The sequence below is a fragment of the Eptatretus burgeri genome, chromosome 6, assembly GCF_056783735.1.
Source record: "Eptatretus burgeri isolate ZD-2024b chromosome 6, Ebu_testis_v1, whole genome shotgun sequence".
NCBI classification, from domain to species: domain Eukaryota; kingdom Metazoa; phylum Chordata; class Myxini; order Myxiniformes; family Myxinidae; genus Eptatretus; species Eptatretus burgeri.
In genome coordinates, this window is record NC_140966.1 from 57,078,931 (window position 1) to 57,096,151 (window position 17,221).

At 42.6% G+C, this 17,221-nt stretch overlaps 2 protein-coding genes across 12 annotated transcripts in view; one reads left to right on the forward strand and one right to left on the reverse strand.

The window, feature by feature from the left end:
- Positions 1 to 8,013, forward strand: part of MMACHC (metabolism of cobalamin associated C) — a 33,788-nt gene extending 25,775 nt beyond the window's left edge. For 3 of the 7 annotated variants that reach the window (XM_085885172.1, XM_085885169.1, XM_085885171.1), the window contains exons 5-6: positions 3,731 to 3,881; positions 6,093 to 8,013. In XM_085885172.1, coding sequence (XP_085741298.1) covers positions 3,731 to 3,881; positions 6,093 to 6,139 — 198 coding nt within the window. In that variant the 3' untranslated portion in view covers positions 6,140 to 8,013. Of the gene's footprint in view, positions 1 to 137; positions 3,006 to 3,730; positions 3,882 to 6,092 lie in introns of those variants that run through there. The other 4 variants (XR_015059226.1, XR_015059227.1, XM_085885170.1 and 1 more) reach the window with 4 other exon arrangements.
- Positions 6,341 to 17,221, reverse strand: part of SLC38A9 (solute carrier family 38 member 9) — a 144,490-nt gene continuing 133,609 nt past the window's right edge. For all 5 annotated transcript variants that reach the window (XM_085885162.1, XM_085885159.1, XM_085885160.1 and 2 more), the window contains 3 exons: positions 14,376 to 14,524; positions 11,912 to 12,001; positions 6,341 to 10,788 (listed from right to left, as the gene is read on the reverse strand). In XM_085885162.1, the coding sequence (XP_085741288.1) occupies positions 10,623 to 10,788; positions 11,912 to 12,001; positions 14,376 to 14,524 (405 nt within the window). In that variant the 3' untranslated portion in view covers positions 6,341 to 10,622. The remainder of the gene's footprint in view (positions 10,789 to 11,911; positions 12,002 to 14,375; positions 14,525 to 17,221) is intronic.

The window sequence follows — 17,221 nt, forward strand, 5'->3', positions numbered from 1 at the left end:
CCACGTCCAAATCGTAGGCTGGACGTTTATTCAAACATCTGCTACCAATTGTTACTTACGAAATCTAAAGATTTCGTAATTATATTGATGACTTCCATCCTCTGTTTGTGTGTTTGTGTGTGTTTGTTTGTTTGTAGGCACGATAACTCGAGAACGGAAGAAGCTACCAATGTCAAATTACACCACGTGATTCAGGAGGGTGATGGCTAGGGCTGATTAGATTTTGGTCAAAATCGGTCAAAGGTCAAGGTCACAGTGAGGTCAAACATCCAAAACATGATAACTCGAGAAAAGTTACCACAGGTATTGTTGACGGAGCATGAGTTTAGAAGATCGAGGTAAGTTCGGCGGAATTTGTGTGTCAATTCGTCGACTTACGGCTGTTTTAAAAATTTCAGTGTGATAAAATAATATTAAATAATTCCGTAAATTCCTGTGGAGAAATGGAGTATTTGTGCTTCGGTCGACGTTACGAGTTCGTTTTAACTTCGATTTTAATTTTGTCTTCGGTTTTTGCGATCGCTTAGGACGCTTAAAACTCGGTTGTCAAAATTCTGGTAAAAATCGGATGTTTTGGAGACGTTTTAAGATTGCATAAAAATATTTCACCTGCCGCGTCACGGCTCGTCACGTGGCGAGGTTTTGCGTGTGCGCGCTGACGTCATCGCGCTCGCCCCGGCGTCCTTTCGAGTTGGGGGGGGGGCGTCGAGTGTGACCTTTGTTACGCTAATCCGCAGTAACTCGAACGGAAGAAGCTATCAATGTCAAATTACACCACGTGATTCAGGAGGGTGATGGCTAGCGCTGATTAGATTTTGGTCAAAATCGGTCAAAGGTCAAGGTCACAGTGAGGTCAAACATAATTTCGTAAATTAATGTGGAGAAATGGAGTATTTTTGCTTCGGTCGATGGTACGAGTTCGTTTTAACTTCGATTTTAATTTTGTCTTCGGTTTTTGCGATCGCTTAGGACGCTTAAAACTCGGTTGTCAAAATTCTGGTAAAAATCGGATGTTTTGGAGACGTTTTAAGATTGCATAAAAATATTTCACCTGCCGCGTCACGGCTCGTCCCGTGGCGAGGTTTTGCGTGTGCGCGCTGACGTCATCGCGCTCGCCCCGGCGTCCTTTCGAGTTGGGGGGGGGGGCGTCGAGTGTGACCTTTGTTACGCTAATCCGCAGTAACTCGAACGGAAGAAGCTATCAATGTCAAATTACACCACGTGATTCAGGAGGGTGATGGCTAGCGCTGATTAGATTTTGGTCAAAATCGGTCAAAGGTCAAGGTCACAGTGAGGTCAAACATAATTTCGTAAATTAATGTGGAGAAATGGAGTATTTTTGCTTCGGTCGATGGTACGAGTTCGTTTTAACTTCGATTTTAATTTTGTCTTCGGTTTTTGCAATCGCTTAGGACGCTTTTTAACTCGGTTGTCGAAATTCTGGTAAAAATTGGATGTTTTGGAGACGTTTTAAGATTGAAAAAAAAACATTTCACTCACTGCGTCACGGCTCGTCACGTGGTGCAGCGCGCTCGAGCAGAGGCATCGTTGAGTCGCGTAAAGGTTTTCCGTGTGCGTGCTGACGGTGTTTTCGATAAAGATTGTGTTTAAAAGTCTTTTTTTTATCCCAATAAAGGTTATCGTCGCATGCCTGACTCGCAAAGCCGTCGGATTATGTAAAGATTGTTGGTGGATGGCCGAATATTACGGTTTTGTGACTGATAAAATAATATTAAATAATTGCGTGGAGAAATGGAGATTTTTGCTTCGGTCGACGTTACGATTTTTGATGGTTTGGTATAGAATCTTCGTAGAAACTTCTGGTTTGCGTCGCTACCTTCTCTAGAGACGCTTTTATTAGACAAGGTCAGAGGTCAAGTTGATGATTTTGTAAGTACCAGTCTATGACTGCTTGTTTTGTTTGTTGTTTTTGAATTGTGTGGTCATTGTTTCAGGTTATAATTGGCATTCAAACGTACCCCAGAAACCTCGCCATCAGACTTTAACAATGTGTACTTGGAGTCTGTGCTTGGCAAGAACCTCTTTCCTTGGTCTCTTCAAACCCAATCTTCCATCTCTGACTTTGCTGGTGATGTACCACTACTATCCATGATATTGTTACGTTTGAGGGGGGGTATGCATTCAAAGGGTAATTAGGATGTTTAATTAGGTATGCCATGCTGTTCGAGTTTACCAGGATCTCGATGTAATAAGTAGCAATTCAGTGGTGATAAGTTGTCTAGTAAATGTTCATTTCTTCAAGGGGGAAATGATAATTGTCACGTAATTAGATAGGGACACGGGATAGGGTAAGTGTGTCTGCGTAAACCCCTTTTAGTTGTCCCTGGAGGCTGGCCGTGACATCACAGGACAGGGCTGTGGATGGCTCCGCCCCGTGATCACGATTGGCGGAAGGCGACGGCGGTGGGCTAATAAAACGGCTCGATTGGAAGTGACGAGGACAGGAGGATAAAAAGGTTCTGTTCGGGGTCGAAAAAGAAGAGGAAGAAGATCGGGACAAAAAGATCGTGTTTTTTTGGTGTGGAGGCTGTTGCGCGGGAAGCGTACTTGTTGTTGTGCTGATTCGATCGTGTTCTTCATCGTGTCTTGGAGCCTTGCTGAGCCTCGTGCCTCACCTTGGTGGGCTCTGGGGTTCTGCTGACTCGGAGTACGGGGTCGAACGGCGGGCGGACCTGCCTCCCTCTCCTGCTCGCAATTTGGCGCCAGAACTGGTTCCCTGGCGGCTGTGAGCGGACTTGGGCCAGGACCAGGAGGTCGACAGCACCACGGTTTCTCCTGCCCCCCCCCCCCGAGGAGAGCAAGGCCAGCTCGTCCGACGCTGATCCAGGGACAGTTGCGTCCACACCACGGTCCAGCCTGACCACCAGAAGTAGCTACGTTTTGTGTGTGTGTGTGTGTGTGTGTGTGTGTGTGTGTGTGTGTGTGTGTGTGTGTGTGTGTGTGTGTGTGTGTGTGTGTGTGTGTGTGTGTGTGTGTGTGTGTGTGTGTGTGTGTGTGTACTTGGCGCCTTAGAGGGTTTGAGATCTATATATTCATTGGAATTGTCTGTGTTTTCCCCACGCCCGATCCCACACCATCCCGTCGAATCGCCCCGGATCCCTCTTCTTGCCGAGTCTTGTTATTTCTGGTTAATATTAAAAACAAATAAACATCATCAACTCAGTGAAAAGCGACTCGTGCCACCTTCCTCGTCCCGTTTGCGGTAGAGCGATTAGAACCGCCATGTTTGGGTTATAAATAAATAAACCGCCTCCATCGTTTCGGCTCATTCTACGTTGGCGGGACTGTTCAAGTCCCGTGGACGTCACAATATTTTATACCTCAGCCTCTCTCCACCCCCTTCCACTTAGTTTCAGGTTGCTGTATTTCTTTCCTTCTTGCTCTCTCGTTTGTCCCTATGTCCCTCTGATCGAACTGACGATTTGTTGTTGACTCAAGACATTTCAGCTTTTCATTTTTAATTTGTGAATTTCTTTAAAAAAAATATAAAATTCCAGACATTGTGGAGGTATTCTGTGTAGATCGGTGACAAAATTTTAATTTAATCCATTTTAAATTCAGCCTCCAACAAAACAAAATGTGAACGTCAAGGGGTGTGAATACTTTCTGAAAGCACTGTATGTACACAACCAGGGTGGTCTCTGCCTTCTACTGCCTCCTTTCTGGTCTTGCACCCTCTGCTCTTTCCATGCTCTCCCCCCCCCCCCAGGTTTTTGCAATGCGCACACAGTCCACCATCAACCCCCTTCTGGAGAAACTTTCAAAATCCAGGATCACTGCTCATCTCCAATCATCTGTCCCCATTTCCCCCCACGTGTGGAACCAACTTCCATTCTCTTCAATCCCATTCTTCCCTCCAGGTCTTTAAGACAGTATTTTACTTCCATCTCAAGTCATCCCCAATCCAAAACAATCACCTTTTTCTACCCCAGTTACCCCCCAAGCCCACCTCCTTCCAAATTTCCAATGTTTTCTTCCATCCCCACCTTGTCCATGCCATGCATACTCTCTGACCCCTCGTTCTTCCCCACGTCTCCCTCTATTTTATCCCTCAACACTGTCACTGGTGTCATTCCCTCTTTCTCTTTGTTCCTTTTTTTTGTTGCTGTTGCATCCTGATATATTGTGTCCTAGCTGTTCACTTTATAGATCAAAAAATTGGGACAATTGAACATTGGGAGTAACTGGTCTTGGGATTGAAGAATGTAGTGTGGCTTGCAGGTGTCCATCATCATCTTCTTTGACAAGCTGAATACCAAGTGGCACCAGACAGATTGGATGACTATATGCTCTTGCCAACATGAAAGCAAATTAACAAACGTCCATCTGGAGAAATGTTCTTGTGGCACAACTGCATCGTAAAGTCCAAATATTCCAAATCTTTTCCACGGCAGAATATGCATGCCAGGCTTGAACGATCAGCCATTGCCAAGAAGTTGCACCCAGTATTGAAGTCGAGCTGTCGTTACATTACTGGCTGTCTGAAACTCGTCAATACCAGTCATCTATATCTGCTTGCTGGTATTGCACCAACCAATTATTAGGACGGTAGTAGCAAACTAGATAGAACACCTGAGACGATAAGAGACACCCTATTCATGGCCACCCAGTAATCCATCCACGGCTTATACTCGCAGGAACTTCCAGTCATCAGTCCATTTGATAGACTGCAATCCAATCTCATTGAGGCTGAACATTTGGAATGAAACATTGCAGCTGGCCTAAGAGGATGAGCCAATGAACCTTGACCCAACAGAGAAACTCCCACAAGGCACTGATCAATCATTGACAGCCTGGCACAGCTTGAATAGACCATACTCATGGCAATTGGAAGGTCAAAAGCAAATATGCTGAGATTGGGGATACAGCAAAGATGATGCCAACTGTGAGTGAGTGGGTCTTGGACCCCAGACCATAGAACATCTAATGAGATGCAGGGTGTTCGTCAGAGGCTAACGACAGGGCCCTTAAGTGTGCCCACCAATGGAAGAGTTTTGTGACGACGAGATGAACAAGTCTCTTCCAAATTTGAAACAAAAGTTTTGGCAATCCAGTGCATTTGGGTGTAAGTAACTGAAGAAATCTTTATTTGTGGCTTTATGGTGCAAATTTTAAGATTGAATCATTATTTTCATATTCTCACAAGTATCTCTTAAACACAGTAGTATTTCTATCTTTTGCACAGCGAAGCTGAAACTGTTTTGGTGGCTAATCCATCTACCTACTCCCACCTTGTACACTATGTTAATGCCAGCATGGACCTTGCTGTATCACAATAACAGGGAACTTCACATCTTGCTCTTTTTTTTTTTTTTGGAGCTCGTTTACAGCTGAAACCTGGGTAGCATTGAGGTTAATCAAGTGCATGTTCCTGTTTTGTGCACCACAGAGTGCATGGACACCCGAAGTAGGATTTATTGATGGAAACACAAATCAAAATCTGCTTAGGGGTGTTGTTACAAGATGCTTATGCAGGATTGGCTCAGGGTTTAGGTATCTCGAACACTCACGATCATCGAATTGGAGGTGTTGATTCTGGCAGTCAATTATCAACTCCTTCCCCTATCATAGGAAACTGGGCAATGAGTTTCATGCTTGTATATTACATCTGTTGATGATCATAGTTCTGCAAATTAGACACTGGTGTGTAATTATGATAACTGGAAAGGGTTATCATGGGGCTGAGAGGTATGCTGTCTCGTCCCAGTTTGAATCCTGACCCAGCCATAAACCGTTTCATTCATCAATGTGTTGCCATCCCTCCAAATGGGCGACCCATCTGCCAGCATTAGTTTGTGGGCGTTAAAGATCTCATGGTGTCTTTCATGAAGAGTCGGTGAGCTATCACCGTCACCATGGCCAAATTGCAAATTCCTGCGCTGACAAGCAGAGGACTTTGCATCAGTGGCACATCCGTGCCCTCAGCCAATGATGCTCCGCCGCAGTCTTGTTGCTTCTGAACGAAGGATGTCATGAATTTTTTTGGACAAGTGCAGTGTGATACCCTTGGGAAAAGCGAGCATTGGCAGGTCAACAACGATATGAGGATATTGCTATTTTTATTTCCGCAGGACTGGACCTACAGGGACGTCGTTCCAGTGGACGAGTGCTATTCTGAGACTCAAAAGGTCTACTTTGCAACACCACCAGCTGAGCGTTATTCCCTGCTCGGCTTACCCTCACCCACATCATCACCTGTGACAACTGTGTCTGCAACAAGCACTCTTACAGCCTGATGAGTAGGAGGCGATGCTATGATAGTCTCACACTTCCATAAACAAATTCTGAATGTGATGTGAATATCGAAACAAAACACAAATGACCTTTCATAACACCTTTAAATGTATAACCGTGTACAAAAGAAAATGCCCCACATTGCAAATGTCAAGTCGGTGAAATTGTTGTAAAAAGCTATTTTTTTTAAACATTTGATTGAAGGCTCATGGTGGAACGAGTACATAGATCACATGCAGGACAAATACAGTATGTATCGACAAATTCATCTCAGTAATAGGATCTGAACTTTGGTTGTGAGCTTCGTCACCTATCGGTTCAAGATGCGAACACTAAACGGGCACTTAAATTTTTTTTATTTATAATAAATCCCTCCCGCCCCCCCCCCCCCCCACCCTTCATTCAAACATATCTTATTGTAACTGTGCAAAAGGAATCAAAGCTTGTAAAAGTGAATTCGAGCAACTTTAAATGTGGAATCATCCCCAACGAGTATTTAGTTAATGATATGAAAAAAAATTAAAACTTGTACATGTTTGTTCATTTTCCGTGAGTGGATGTTATTACATTAATTGTTCAAAGGAACACCGGGTGTCAAATGCTTCCAAATTGGAAAATGCAGGACTTTAGGGAGGGGGTGAGTGGCAGAAAGGCAGGGGGGGTGAGTGGCAGAAAGGCAAGGGGAGGTGAGTGGCAGAAAGGCAAAGGGGGGGTGAGTGGCAGAAAGGCAAAGGGGGGTGAGTGGCAGAAAGGCAAAGGGGGGGGGGTGAGTGGGAGGAAGCGGTCATGAGAGTAGAATAGTTTGGGGGTGGGTATGGGAAAAAGCATGAGGTGACTATAAGCAGCACACACCTTTCAATGGCAGAGAGAGGGGTACGAGACAACAGACAGATAAGAGCGTGGAGAGATGAAGGAATGAATGAGCATTCAGCATAGACTTTGGGAGGCTGGTCATATGTGTGTTTCTGGAATAGTGACATGGGGGAAGGGGGTATGTTGGAGTGCATCGAGGTAAGACAGAATAGATTGAGTAAGGCAACAGAAAGCACAGTCTCCAAACCGGTCTATGGTGGGCTAAAAGTAGAGCTTAGCACTTGGCCTCCAGCAATGATGATGCCAATAGTAAGACGCGGCAATGATGATGCCAATAGTAAGACGCGGCAATGATGATGCCAATAGTAAGACGCGGCAATGATGATGCCAATAGCAAGACATGGCAATAATGATGCCAAGAGTAAGACACAATCGCTCCTCATGAAGCAATGTGGGAAACAGCTGCACAAGCCCAGAATTGGGAGTCCTACTCCACGGTACTTCAGATGAAGATCTTGTACACTCCAATGACCTCGATGAAGTTCAGAATTGACCTGGCTCTGTAAGAATAGCCAGCCAGAGGCCAGTTTGGATACATGGTTCACAAGAGACAGAATTTGACAAATATTGAAGCCACAGAGCTCCAGGAATTGTACCACTTCTAGTGGTCAGGCAAATAAATAAACAGGGATTTGACAGCTGATCATTCAGCCAGGTCCATCCTGAGCATACAGTTCCACAATGGAGTTGCTTGAAACCGAATCCTATATGCTGTATGAGGACATTTCTTTTAACGAGTTGCCAGCAGTTGTGTGATCAGTGGCTTACAACAGACAGGCTCCCAAGCAATGTGAAGCATTTTCATCACGTGCACATTTGTGAACTACGATTGGTTGTTACAATGTTGATTATGCTATTTTTAAGTCATTAAAAAGAATAATAATTTGTCGCCTGAGCATTTATTTATTAGCTGCTGCTGCTGCTGCTGTTGCATGGTATGGAAGGGTTGTGTTGGAGCAATAAAGGTAAACCATTTCAAATGTCTGAAATGCCTCATTCAAATCCACATTGTTACTACATAAATATTTTCATATTTAGGAATACGTTTTCGACTTAATTTAGCATTTTTTTGTGTTTTAATCGATGTTCTATGGTTTACAGTTTACACCATGCAGTACAGTATATGAAAATAATTAAATATTGTTCTTCCTTGTTTTTTTTCCTTACCTGCAAGTAGTTGTCTTTTCGCAAACTGGTTCCATTGCAGCACACACATCAGAGATGATAACAGGCAGGGCTTGTCTCAAGATTCTGTATAGATATCCATCAGCTGTAGCCAGGTGGAGCATGGAGTGCTACTCATGAGTCTCTCTTCTCATGGTATAGCTGCTCTGTAGTTCAGGTATCTTTCTTTTCAATTAAATGTTTTATCAAATGCAATAATTCAGTTGATCAAGTATTCATATGTAAAAGGCTTCTGTATTTCTCTTTATCCTCAAGCATCAACCCCGAGACCAGGGAATGATATGTCCAGTGTTTTTGGCGGCCTCGGTCATGATGTTGTTCAGTATTTCTGTGATTTAGCTTCTGCAGTCAAAATAACTACAGATAAGACAAAGATAATGGGATCTCTTAATCAGTAATTGGTGAAGTCATTGCAGACAAACTACCAGAAAGAAACGATGATGTTTATTCTCAACTACTTGTTCAGATGTGGACAAAGTAGTTGCATGTGATGGAGATGCATAATTTTTAGACCAGTTTCATTGCCCACCTGAGCACCCAGGTGTGCACCTGGTTTTATGGAGGAAGAGTGAGAGCTTGGATTTGTTCCAGGTAAGTGACTCATGATGTAATTTTTCCAGATCTGCAGACTGATGCTGTTGCAGCTTGTCTCACGAGAACTATGGTGTACTTTTGCTGCATAGGGTGAGTTATCAGCAAAATGGTACAAAGGATTTTTCAGGGAAGTCGATGATATAAATCAGGAAAAAAAGGTTGGTTCAAAAATGATGGGCTCATGGCACATTAGCCTCCAAAGGAAGATCATGAGACGATACCATCAAGAGAGACGTTGCTTTGTGTTTGTGGAGAAATTCGACAACCAAACCATTCATGGAGGATCCTTTAGAGTTTAGAAGTAAAGTGGAGAAGGAGAAATGTACTGAACCACCTTGACCAGCTGCCACTAGGCTTTGTAGGAAGGTAAGAAGTTTGATCTGAAGAGTGCTTGGTGTTGGGTTCTTGTTATTTGGACAATTGTTTGTTATGCAAGATCTATGTTCATGGAAAAGTGAGGAAACGGGGTAAAACAGCAACATACTGAGTGGACCACACACACACACATACGAGGTTAAAATAGGACCACTGGACCTGTAGCTTATCTGGGCCCTGGCCTAATGTCACCCAAATTTGGTAGCATGCTGATTGGTGGGTCTGGAGAAGATTTTTGAAGAAATTTACTAAGTCGTATATTTTGACCTACTGAAAATCATATGACCGGAACGAGCTTTGCAATTCCCATTACCATTCAGGAGCAGAATGTTGCTGCCAAATTTCAGCCGGATCGGCCGAGCAGTTTGGCCAGAGAAGTCAAAAAAAGGACATGGATGGATGGATGGACGAATGGTGCATGATGACAATACCTTGTCCAGAATTCCAATTTCAGATAAGCTAAAAATGCGAGTTCTCTAACAAGGAACTTCAACGCAGGAGGAGGTCATTAAGGCCACCAAGCCGAGTACCAGCTGCATGATGTAGCCACCAACAGATGGTTATTTGTCCTTGCTCTATAGCTTTAAAATGATTTGGTATGACCAGGCCAGGATTGGAACTGCCGACCTCCCAGATCCAGAGGGGACGCTCTAACCATTACACCACCGAGTCTGGTGATACATTGTTACAGTGAAAAATCAAAAAAAAATTTTTTAAAGCAGGCCACAAGTACTCATGATTTGTGAAGGGAGGGGGAGGGGTGAGGGAAGGGTAGGATAATAAGAGGGAGGAAGAGGGAAAGGAGATAATGGTCAGGAGTGCTGCAGGAAGGATCCAGAAAGGGTAGAAATGGGTATGGAAGGGAGAGCTGCCAAGAGTAGTATTTGTAACAGCCTGGGTTGCATTTCTACAATCCAAGATACAACACATGATCAGAAATATTGCAACAACGGTGGTAAGCAGACCATTAAATACCTAGAATAAAACATTTGTTTTTCAACTCAACAACGTTTGGGTTGACACATGCCCAATACAAGTGGGAAAGGGCATGAAGAGATTGGGAGAGGAAGATGGAGGGGAATGCACAAGAGAAGAAGCTTCAGGTCAGCAGGTTGTTTGAGGACCCCAGGATGTTTCATTTTTCAGTAAAAGACGTAGTTGTGGATAAAAGTTAAATATGAGGCTATGGCAGTATAGAATGATGCTTTCTGACAATCTGTTTTCATCGTAGGCAATACGTTGGTAGACGAGTCAGGCAAATGAAGAAATGATTGTTTGACGATTGCACAGTCGTACAGGAAAATGCTTCCCATTTGTGCTTGACAGTAATACTTGCACCACTAAATGAAGAACTGCGCAACAAAGTTAAGGATGCCGAGCACCATGAGAAGGCTATGTGGAATAGCGGAGTGCCATCTCAAAGTGCCACGCCGCCATTTCGCCAAGAGGTGTGTGAGATGTGGCAGAACAAACACAAAAACAAGACTGCAGGTAGCACCCACGTACCTGCAAGACAAGTGGAAAAATGTCTCGAGCTGAAATATCAAGTTTCCTAAATCACAACGCAACAACAACAGCAAAGAAACTGCGTGACAAATTCTTGGTTCGACCTAGCAGCAGCAATTTTATCCTTTTAAATATTTGATTCATGCAGATCAATACGATGCATTGTGCTTTATGCAAACATTGTGTAGATGGTGAAGCCTAGATATCGTTTGAGTATTCCATCTTAAAATGCTCAGGTGGTTCGAGTTGTGAGCAGAGCTGACTGTTTTTACTTCCTCACGGGCTGCAGGCAAAGCCACTGTGTAGAACATTGGAAGGAATCAACAGAACATCGATTGATGCATGTTAACCACCAGGGGAAGCAAGGAGAAACTGTCATTTCGGGCGTTAACCCTTCGTCTGAGCAAAAGACTGACAATGCCAAAATTGCTTCCCACTGTCGTTAGCATACCTCAATCGATGTCCTGTTGGTTTCATTCATTGATCTACCTGTTGGCCGACGCAGATCAACACTCATCTTCACCAGATCTTCATTCTTCAAATCGGTGCAACTGTGCAGGCAGATGTGTATGTGTACTTGACGAGCCATTGCAAGCCTATACCCAAGGATGGCATTAAGTTAATCATAGTACTCGCTTCCTTTTGGTGCTACCATGCTTTTAACTATTGAAATCCTTCATTAGTTTGTAAGCTAATTTCAGCTTTCACATTTTATCTCAATATTGCTTCACAGAACGATGCATGCCCTTGAATAACAGCTGTGCTGAAATGTAAATCAAGATATTTTCTTTCCTTGAACCTCAGTTCAGCCTGCGTAGTCTCTACGACCCCAAAGCATCGATGATTTAATCGTGAGACAGTGTCAAGGCGATGGCTTTGTTGCATCTCTGCAGTGTTACAGGGGACTGGGAGCATGATAACAGGAGGTTGGGAATGCGACGACGTCACTGTGACACTCGAGGCGATGAGATTGGAAAATATGCCATGATGGAAACATCACTGAAGGCAGGATTTCATTAAGAAAGGCGGTTTTTAGGTGAAGGCGGCCCTTATTAAACCTACTCCAGAAAAGGAAGAGATTGGTGTGAGAACGAGGCATTAAACTCTTGAGGCAGGTTCTTACCTTATTATTGTCCCAATTTGGGGATACAAACGGGCCATGGCCACTCCAGAAGAAATGAGGATGACGTTCAAGACGAAGACGTGAAGTAAACTGTAAGGCAGAAAAACCTGTTTTTAACTTTGCACACAACAATAGGCTGACTTTAAAAAGTAAAAACAAACAAGGGATCACAGTTGGCTCAGCACCTTTGAGAAAGTATAAGAGTGGTTCAAGATTAATCTGCACATTTTGCTCTAGGAATCTCAAAACCAAAATGAAATTAATGATTTGTACTCAGTTTTTACGAGACAAACACACACCCCTTTATGACGTAAGCATTTGTTAGACCGAGGCGTTTCAGGACACCTGTTGTCATAACATCATCACATTGAAAGCTGATGCCATACACATGCTCGGTGAGCGATCGGATGATATGCAAGTCACATGGTGATGTAACGTGATCATGATCATTTTCCATGAAGTCTCATCCAGACTACCAAGAACGAACAAATTGAATGTTTTATTTGGTGTCCAGTTTGCTTCAGCCATCTTCCGTTCATCAATCGCTTTTATGGGAGGGTTTTGTAAAATGGTGACTCGTGCTCCAAAACTTTGGAAATGTGCTTTATTGGCTATAATAATTACAGACTCTCTACAAATGAATAAAGCTTAGGTGAAATAATGACAAAATAAATGGATGAAAGATTGTTGCCTGGGGTAAGGGCTTGTGGAGTGGCTGGTCAGGTATCTAACTGGATTGGAAACCAGATTCGTGCCTGTGAGTGGAAGAATATCAGGTTGGGAAGATGTAAGGAGTGGGATACCTCAGGGATCAGTACTGGAACCATTATTATTCATAATTTACATCATGGATTTGGAGAGTGGGGTGAACAATTGGCTTTCGAAACGTGCTGATGACATTAGTGTGGTGTTAATATAGATAGCAGAGAGAGAGAGAGAGAGAGAGAGAGAGAGGGGGGGGGGGTGATCAGTTTCAGGAAAGTCTAAATATTTTCATACATTGGGAAAACAATTGGCAGTTGCAGTTTAACACAAGGAAGTGCAAGGTGCTGGTGATGGGTAAAAAATAAATGAAAATAAGGATTATATGATGGAAGAGGCAGTCTTGGAGCATGTCACACAGGAGAAGGATTTAGGGATGGTGCTAGATACGGTGGGGGTAAGCATATGGCTACAGTTAAAGCAAAAAAGGGTTTTAGGTTGTATTCGTAGGGGAATAAATTATAAATCAAAAGTAGTGTTGACTCTGTAGAGGAATTTAGTGAGGCCTCATTTGGAATATTGTGTACAGTTTGGGTCACCATATCTGAGGAAGGACATACAGTAGCTGAGATAGAGAGGGTTCAGCATAAAGCTACGAGATTGATTTCAGGATTAGCTTTACTAAGCTCTGAGGAGCATCTAAAGGAGACAGAACCTTATACACTAAAGGGGAAGCAATTATGAGGGGACCTGATGGACATGTTTAAGATAATGAAGGGTATTATATAGAATTAGTAGGGAAGAGATTTTTTTTGTTGTTGCAGAATTGATAGTGATAGGACCAGGGGCCACAGCTCGACAGTAAAGTAAGAGTCAAGTTAAGATGACGAACACATGGGTGTTTCACTCATGAAGAAGCTAATGCATGGAATGGTCCCCCTCGAAAGGTGATGCCAGCAGAAACAGGAGATTGGTTTTAATTAGAGTTAGAAGTATCGCAAAATGTATGGTTACCATATGGAAAAAAATGAAACCTGCATCAAGAAGTATGATACACTTGTGAGATTGAACTCCAACTGCAGCATAGGTGAGGTGTGTGACAAATAAGAATCGATTCAATTTTGGTGAAGATCCTAAACTGATAATTACTCTGGGACAAGTCTTCCAGAGAGAGGGGGGCAGTGTGAGGGAGAGGGAGAGGGAGAGGAGCCTTGATATCACATCTGACATTGAGGGCCTCCATCCATTGCTGACATGACAATAACAAGTATGCTTCAACTCAATAATGAATGTCACAAGAAAAAAAAACTTTTTTTGTTTTTCAGTGGTGGCCAAATGGTGATAAAAATGGTGGTGACTGGCATGGTTGAGCTTAATGGCAATATTTGAATTACTCAACTGTAAGTAACAGGATGAAGGACTTTAGATTCTCAGAATCTTTTAACCAAAGTCGTCTCTTGGGAATGAGTACCTCGATACATTTTCTGCTAAAGATAACCCCCGCTGGCTTATTAATGATCTTCGCTGAGGGGTAATATGCCTGTCCAACCTATTCTGGTCGAAAAGCGACATCGATCCACATGCTGTGGCTAACTTTCCATGTCATCACAATTTGCCTTGATGGAATCAAAATTTTAACTTTACAAGACAGTACAGCTCAAAGTGCCCCTTAACCGCGAAGGAAAATGTTTCTGGTATCTCCCAGCAAGCAAGCAAACAAAACTTTGGGCTGAACAATTATTTCATTGTGAAGTGCACAAACCTTGGATATGTATTCCCATAAATCTCAGTAAACAGCTGGACACGAAGAATGAAGGCCAGCAACGGGTAAATAGTAATCATCTGGAACAGGAAGAAAAGTCGTGCTACAAAAGCCAGGATGTCATCGTTGGGGAAGTTGTCGAGGAAGTTCTACGTAGAAGATGGAAAAAGAAAGCAAAATATATCAGTGGTCCACTAAAGGTAAATATATCCCTCCTGTTAACAATACCAAGACATGCTTATAATTATTACCACCACCAGAGGAGAGGGCATTGTATTTTGGTCCATTTGTCTGCACATAATGTGCTAATGTAGGCCACAAACACCACCTGGTGCAAGCCAGTATAACACGTGAACTTTTTTTTTTTTTTTTTTTTTTTTCAATCGAGTACCTCTACCAAGTATATACAATTAGAACGTGAGTATGTCAAAAAGGTATGTGCAATTACAATGTGAGCACATCAACAGAGTATGTACGAATAGAATGTGAGTACATCTATAAAAGATGTTCTATTAACAATGGGAGTACATCTATAAAGGATGTTCTATTAACAATGTGAGTACATCTATAAAGGATGTTCTATTAACAATGTGAGTACATCTATAAAGGATGTTCTATTAACAATGCGAGTACATCTATAAAGGATGTTCTATTAACAATGCGAGTACATCTATAAAGGATGTTCTATTAACAATGCGAGTACATCTATAAAGGATGTTCTATTAACAATGGGAGTACATCTATAAAGGATGTTCTATTAACAATGGGAGTACATCTATAAAGGATGTTCTATTAACAATGGGAGTACATCTATAAAGGATGTTCTATTAACAATGGGAGTACATCTATAAAGGATGTTCTATTAACAATGGGAGTACATCTATAAAGGATGTTCTATTAACAATGTGAGTACATCTATAAAGGATGTTCTATTAACAATGCGAGTACATCTATAAAGGATGTTCTATTAACAATGCGAGTACATCTATAAAGGATGTTCTATTAACAATGCGAGTACATCTATAAAGGATGTTCTATTAACAATGGGAGTACATCTATAAAGGATGTTCTATTAACAATGGGAGTACATCTATAAAGGATGTTCTATTAACAATGGGAGTACATCTATAAAGGATGTTCTATTAACAATGGGAGTATATCTATAAAGGATGTTCTATTAACAATGGGAGTACATCTATAAAGGATGTTCTATTAACAATGCGAGTACATCTATAAAGTATGTGTGCTGTATTAAAGAGCAGGTTTTGGGTCGCTGATGACTTCGTGTGATTCCAAGGTTGAAATCACATTAATAAACGTGGGGTATTTATTTTCTTACATTTGAAACTCAAAATATGCTAAAATTAACTTTTAAGTCAAAACTTTTCTCGGTGATCGAAAAACAGACCGGAAGTTACCGAAGATGCTATGACGTCACGTTCTCCGAAAACTTCGTGAACATTCGGAAACAGCGTGTAAACAATGACGAGATGCGAATCAGAGAGCGATTTCAGCGGTGATGAAATAGAGTGTTTTCATTCCGATATTGCCGAGGACGAGTCGGAGGATGATGGGAATTTATACTATGGAGTTTCTGGCCCTGAGCCATATAAATTTGAGCCACTTGCAAGTGCCAGAAAACGGCCTATTTCGTGTACAAGTGGCAGGACTGACTGTCCGGTAGTTCACACTGACAGACTCCACCTGACAGATTGGTTTGTAGATTTTCATTTTCTTGTTCGATGCATAAAATAATGTAAAGTTTGATTCGTCTGTGACTTGATTTAATAATATTTTTTACCCTCTAGTAGCCTGGTGTTGGCTCAGTGGTTCGGATGGTGGCTTGGGATCCTCGGGTCCTGAGTTCAAGCCCCGTCGGCTGCTGAATTGATACACCAGGGGGTTGACTCAGCCTGTCATCCTTCTGAGGTCGGCGAAATGAGTACCAGTTCCAGTGTGTGTACTGGTAGAGGGACACTGCATCAGCGACACAGTCGCGCTTCAAGAAATGATAGCTACCCCGGCAGCTAAGCTTCCAAACGACCACCACCAACCCTCTAGTCACTCAAGAGTCAGAAATAGAATGAATCAGTAATGGACCCGAATATAATGGACGCTTGGTGTTGAAGTCTTTCTGACAGCTGAACTTGACCCCAGCGAAAGTGATGATGGCATGGCCGATGGGGAAGAGATTCTCAGCCGCGTTCCCCATTAAGGGTTACAACGTACGGACTTCCAGATAGTGATGACTTACTCTATTCTAATAATTTCTCGATTTCTTATGCGCATTTATAGATAAACACAATGCCCCAATCCTTGAGAGGTGACACAGTGTGAGAAGATGAAGCAGGAGCCAGCTGAGGAGGAGGAGAAGGCTGAATGGTGGGCACAGCGTCACGCTTGTTTTGAAACCGAGCTCACTCATTGCGTTGCCTTCGTAATCCTCGGCTGTGAAATGGTCACCACAAATGACAAGTCTATCCAAAGTGTCCTCTTTACCCGTTTTCTTTGGGGGAAAATTCGCCCATTTTGTTTGTACAAATCTTATCCACTGCCGGCGAATGTTTGATTCCTTAGGGAATTGGTGGGAGCGATTACCCGTTTTCCAGCCATTTTCGCAAAACATGACGACACACGTACGAGGAATGATGTAAAAATATCCAAATAACTTTGTTCTAAAATAATTCAAAATAAAAAAGGATAATATAGACAGTTGCAAGCTCAAAATAAGCGAAATAACGGCCCGCTCAACTGGACACTTCTTCAATGAGCGAGTGAGCGCCGCTTTCTTTTGGTGAACATGACGTCACCATCCATATATGGGCACACGGCTGGTTTTTTTTTTT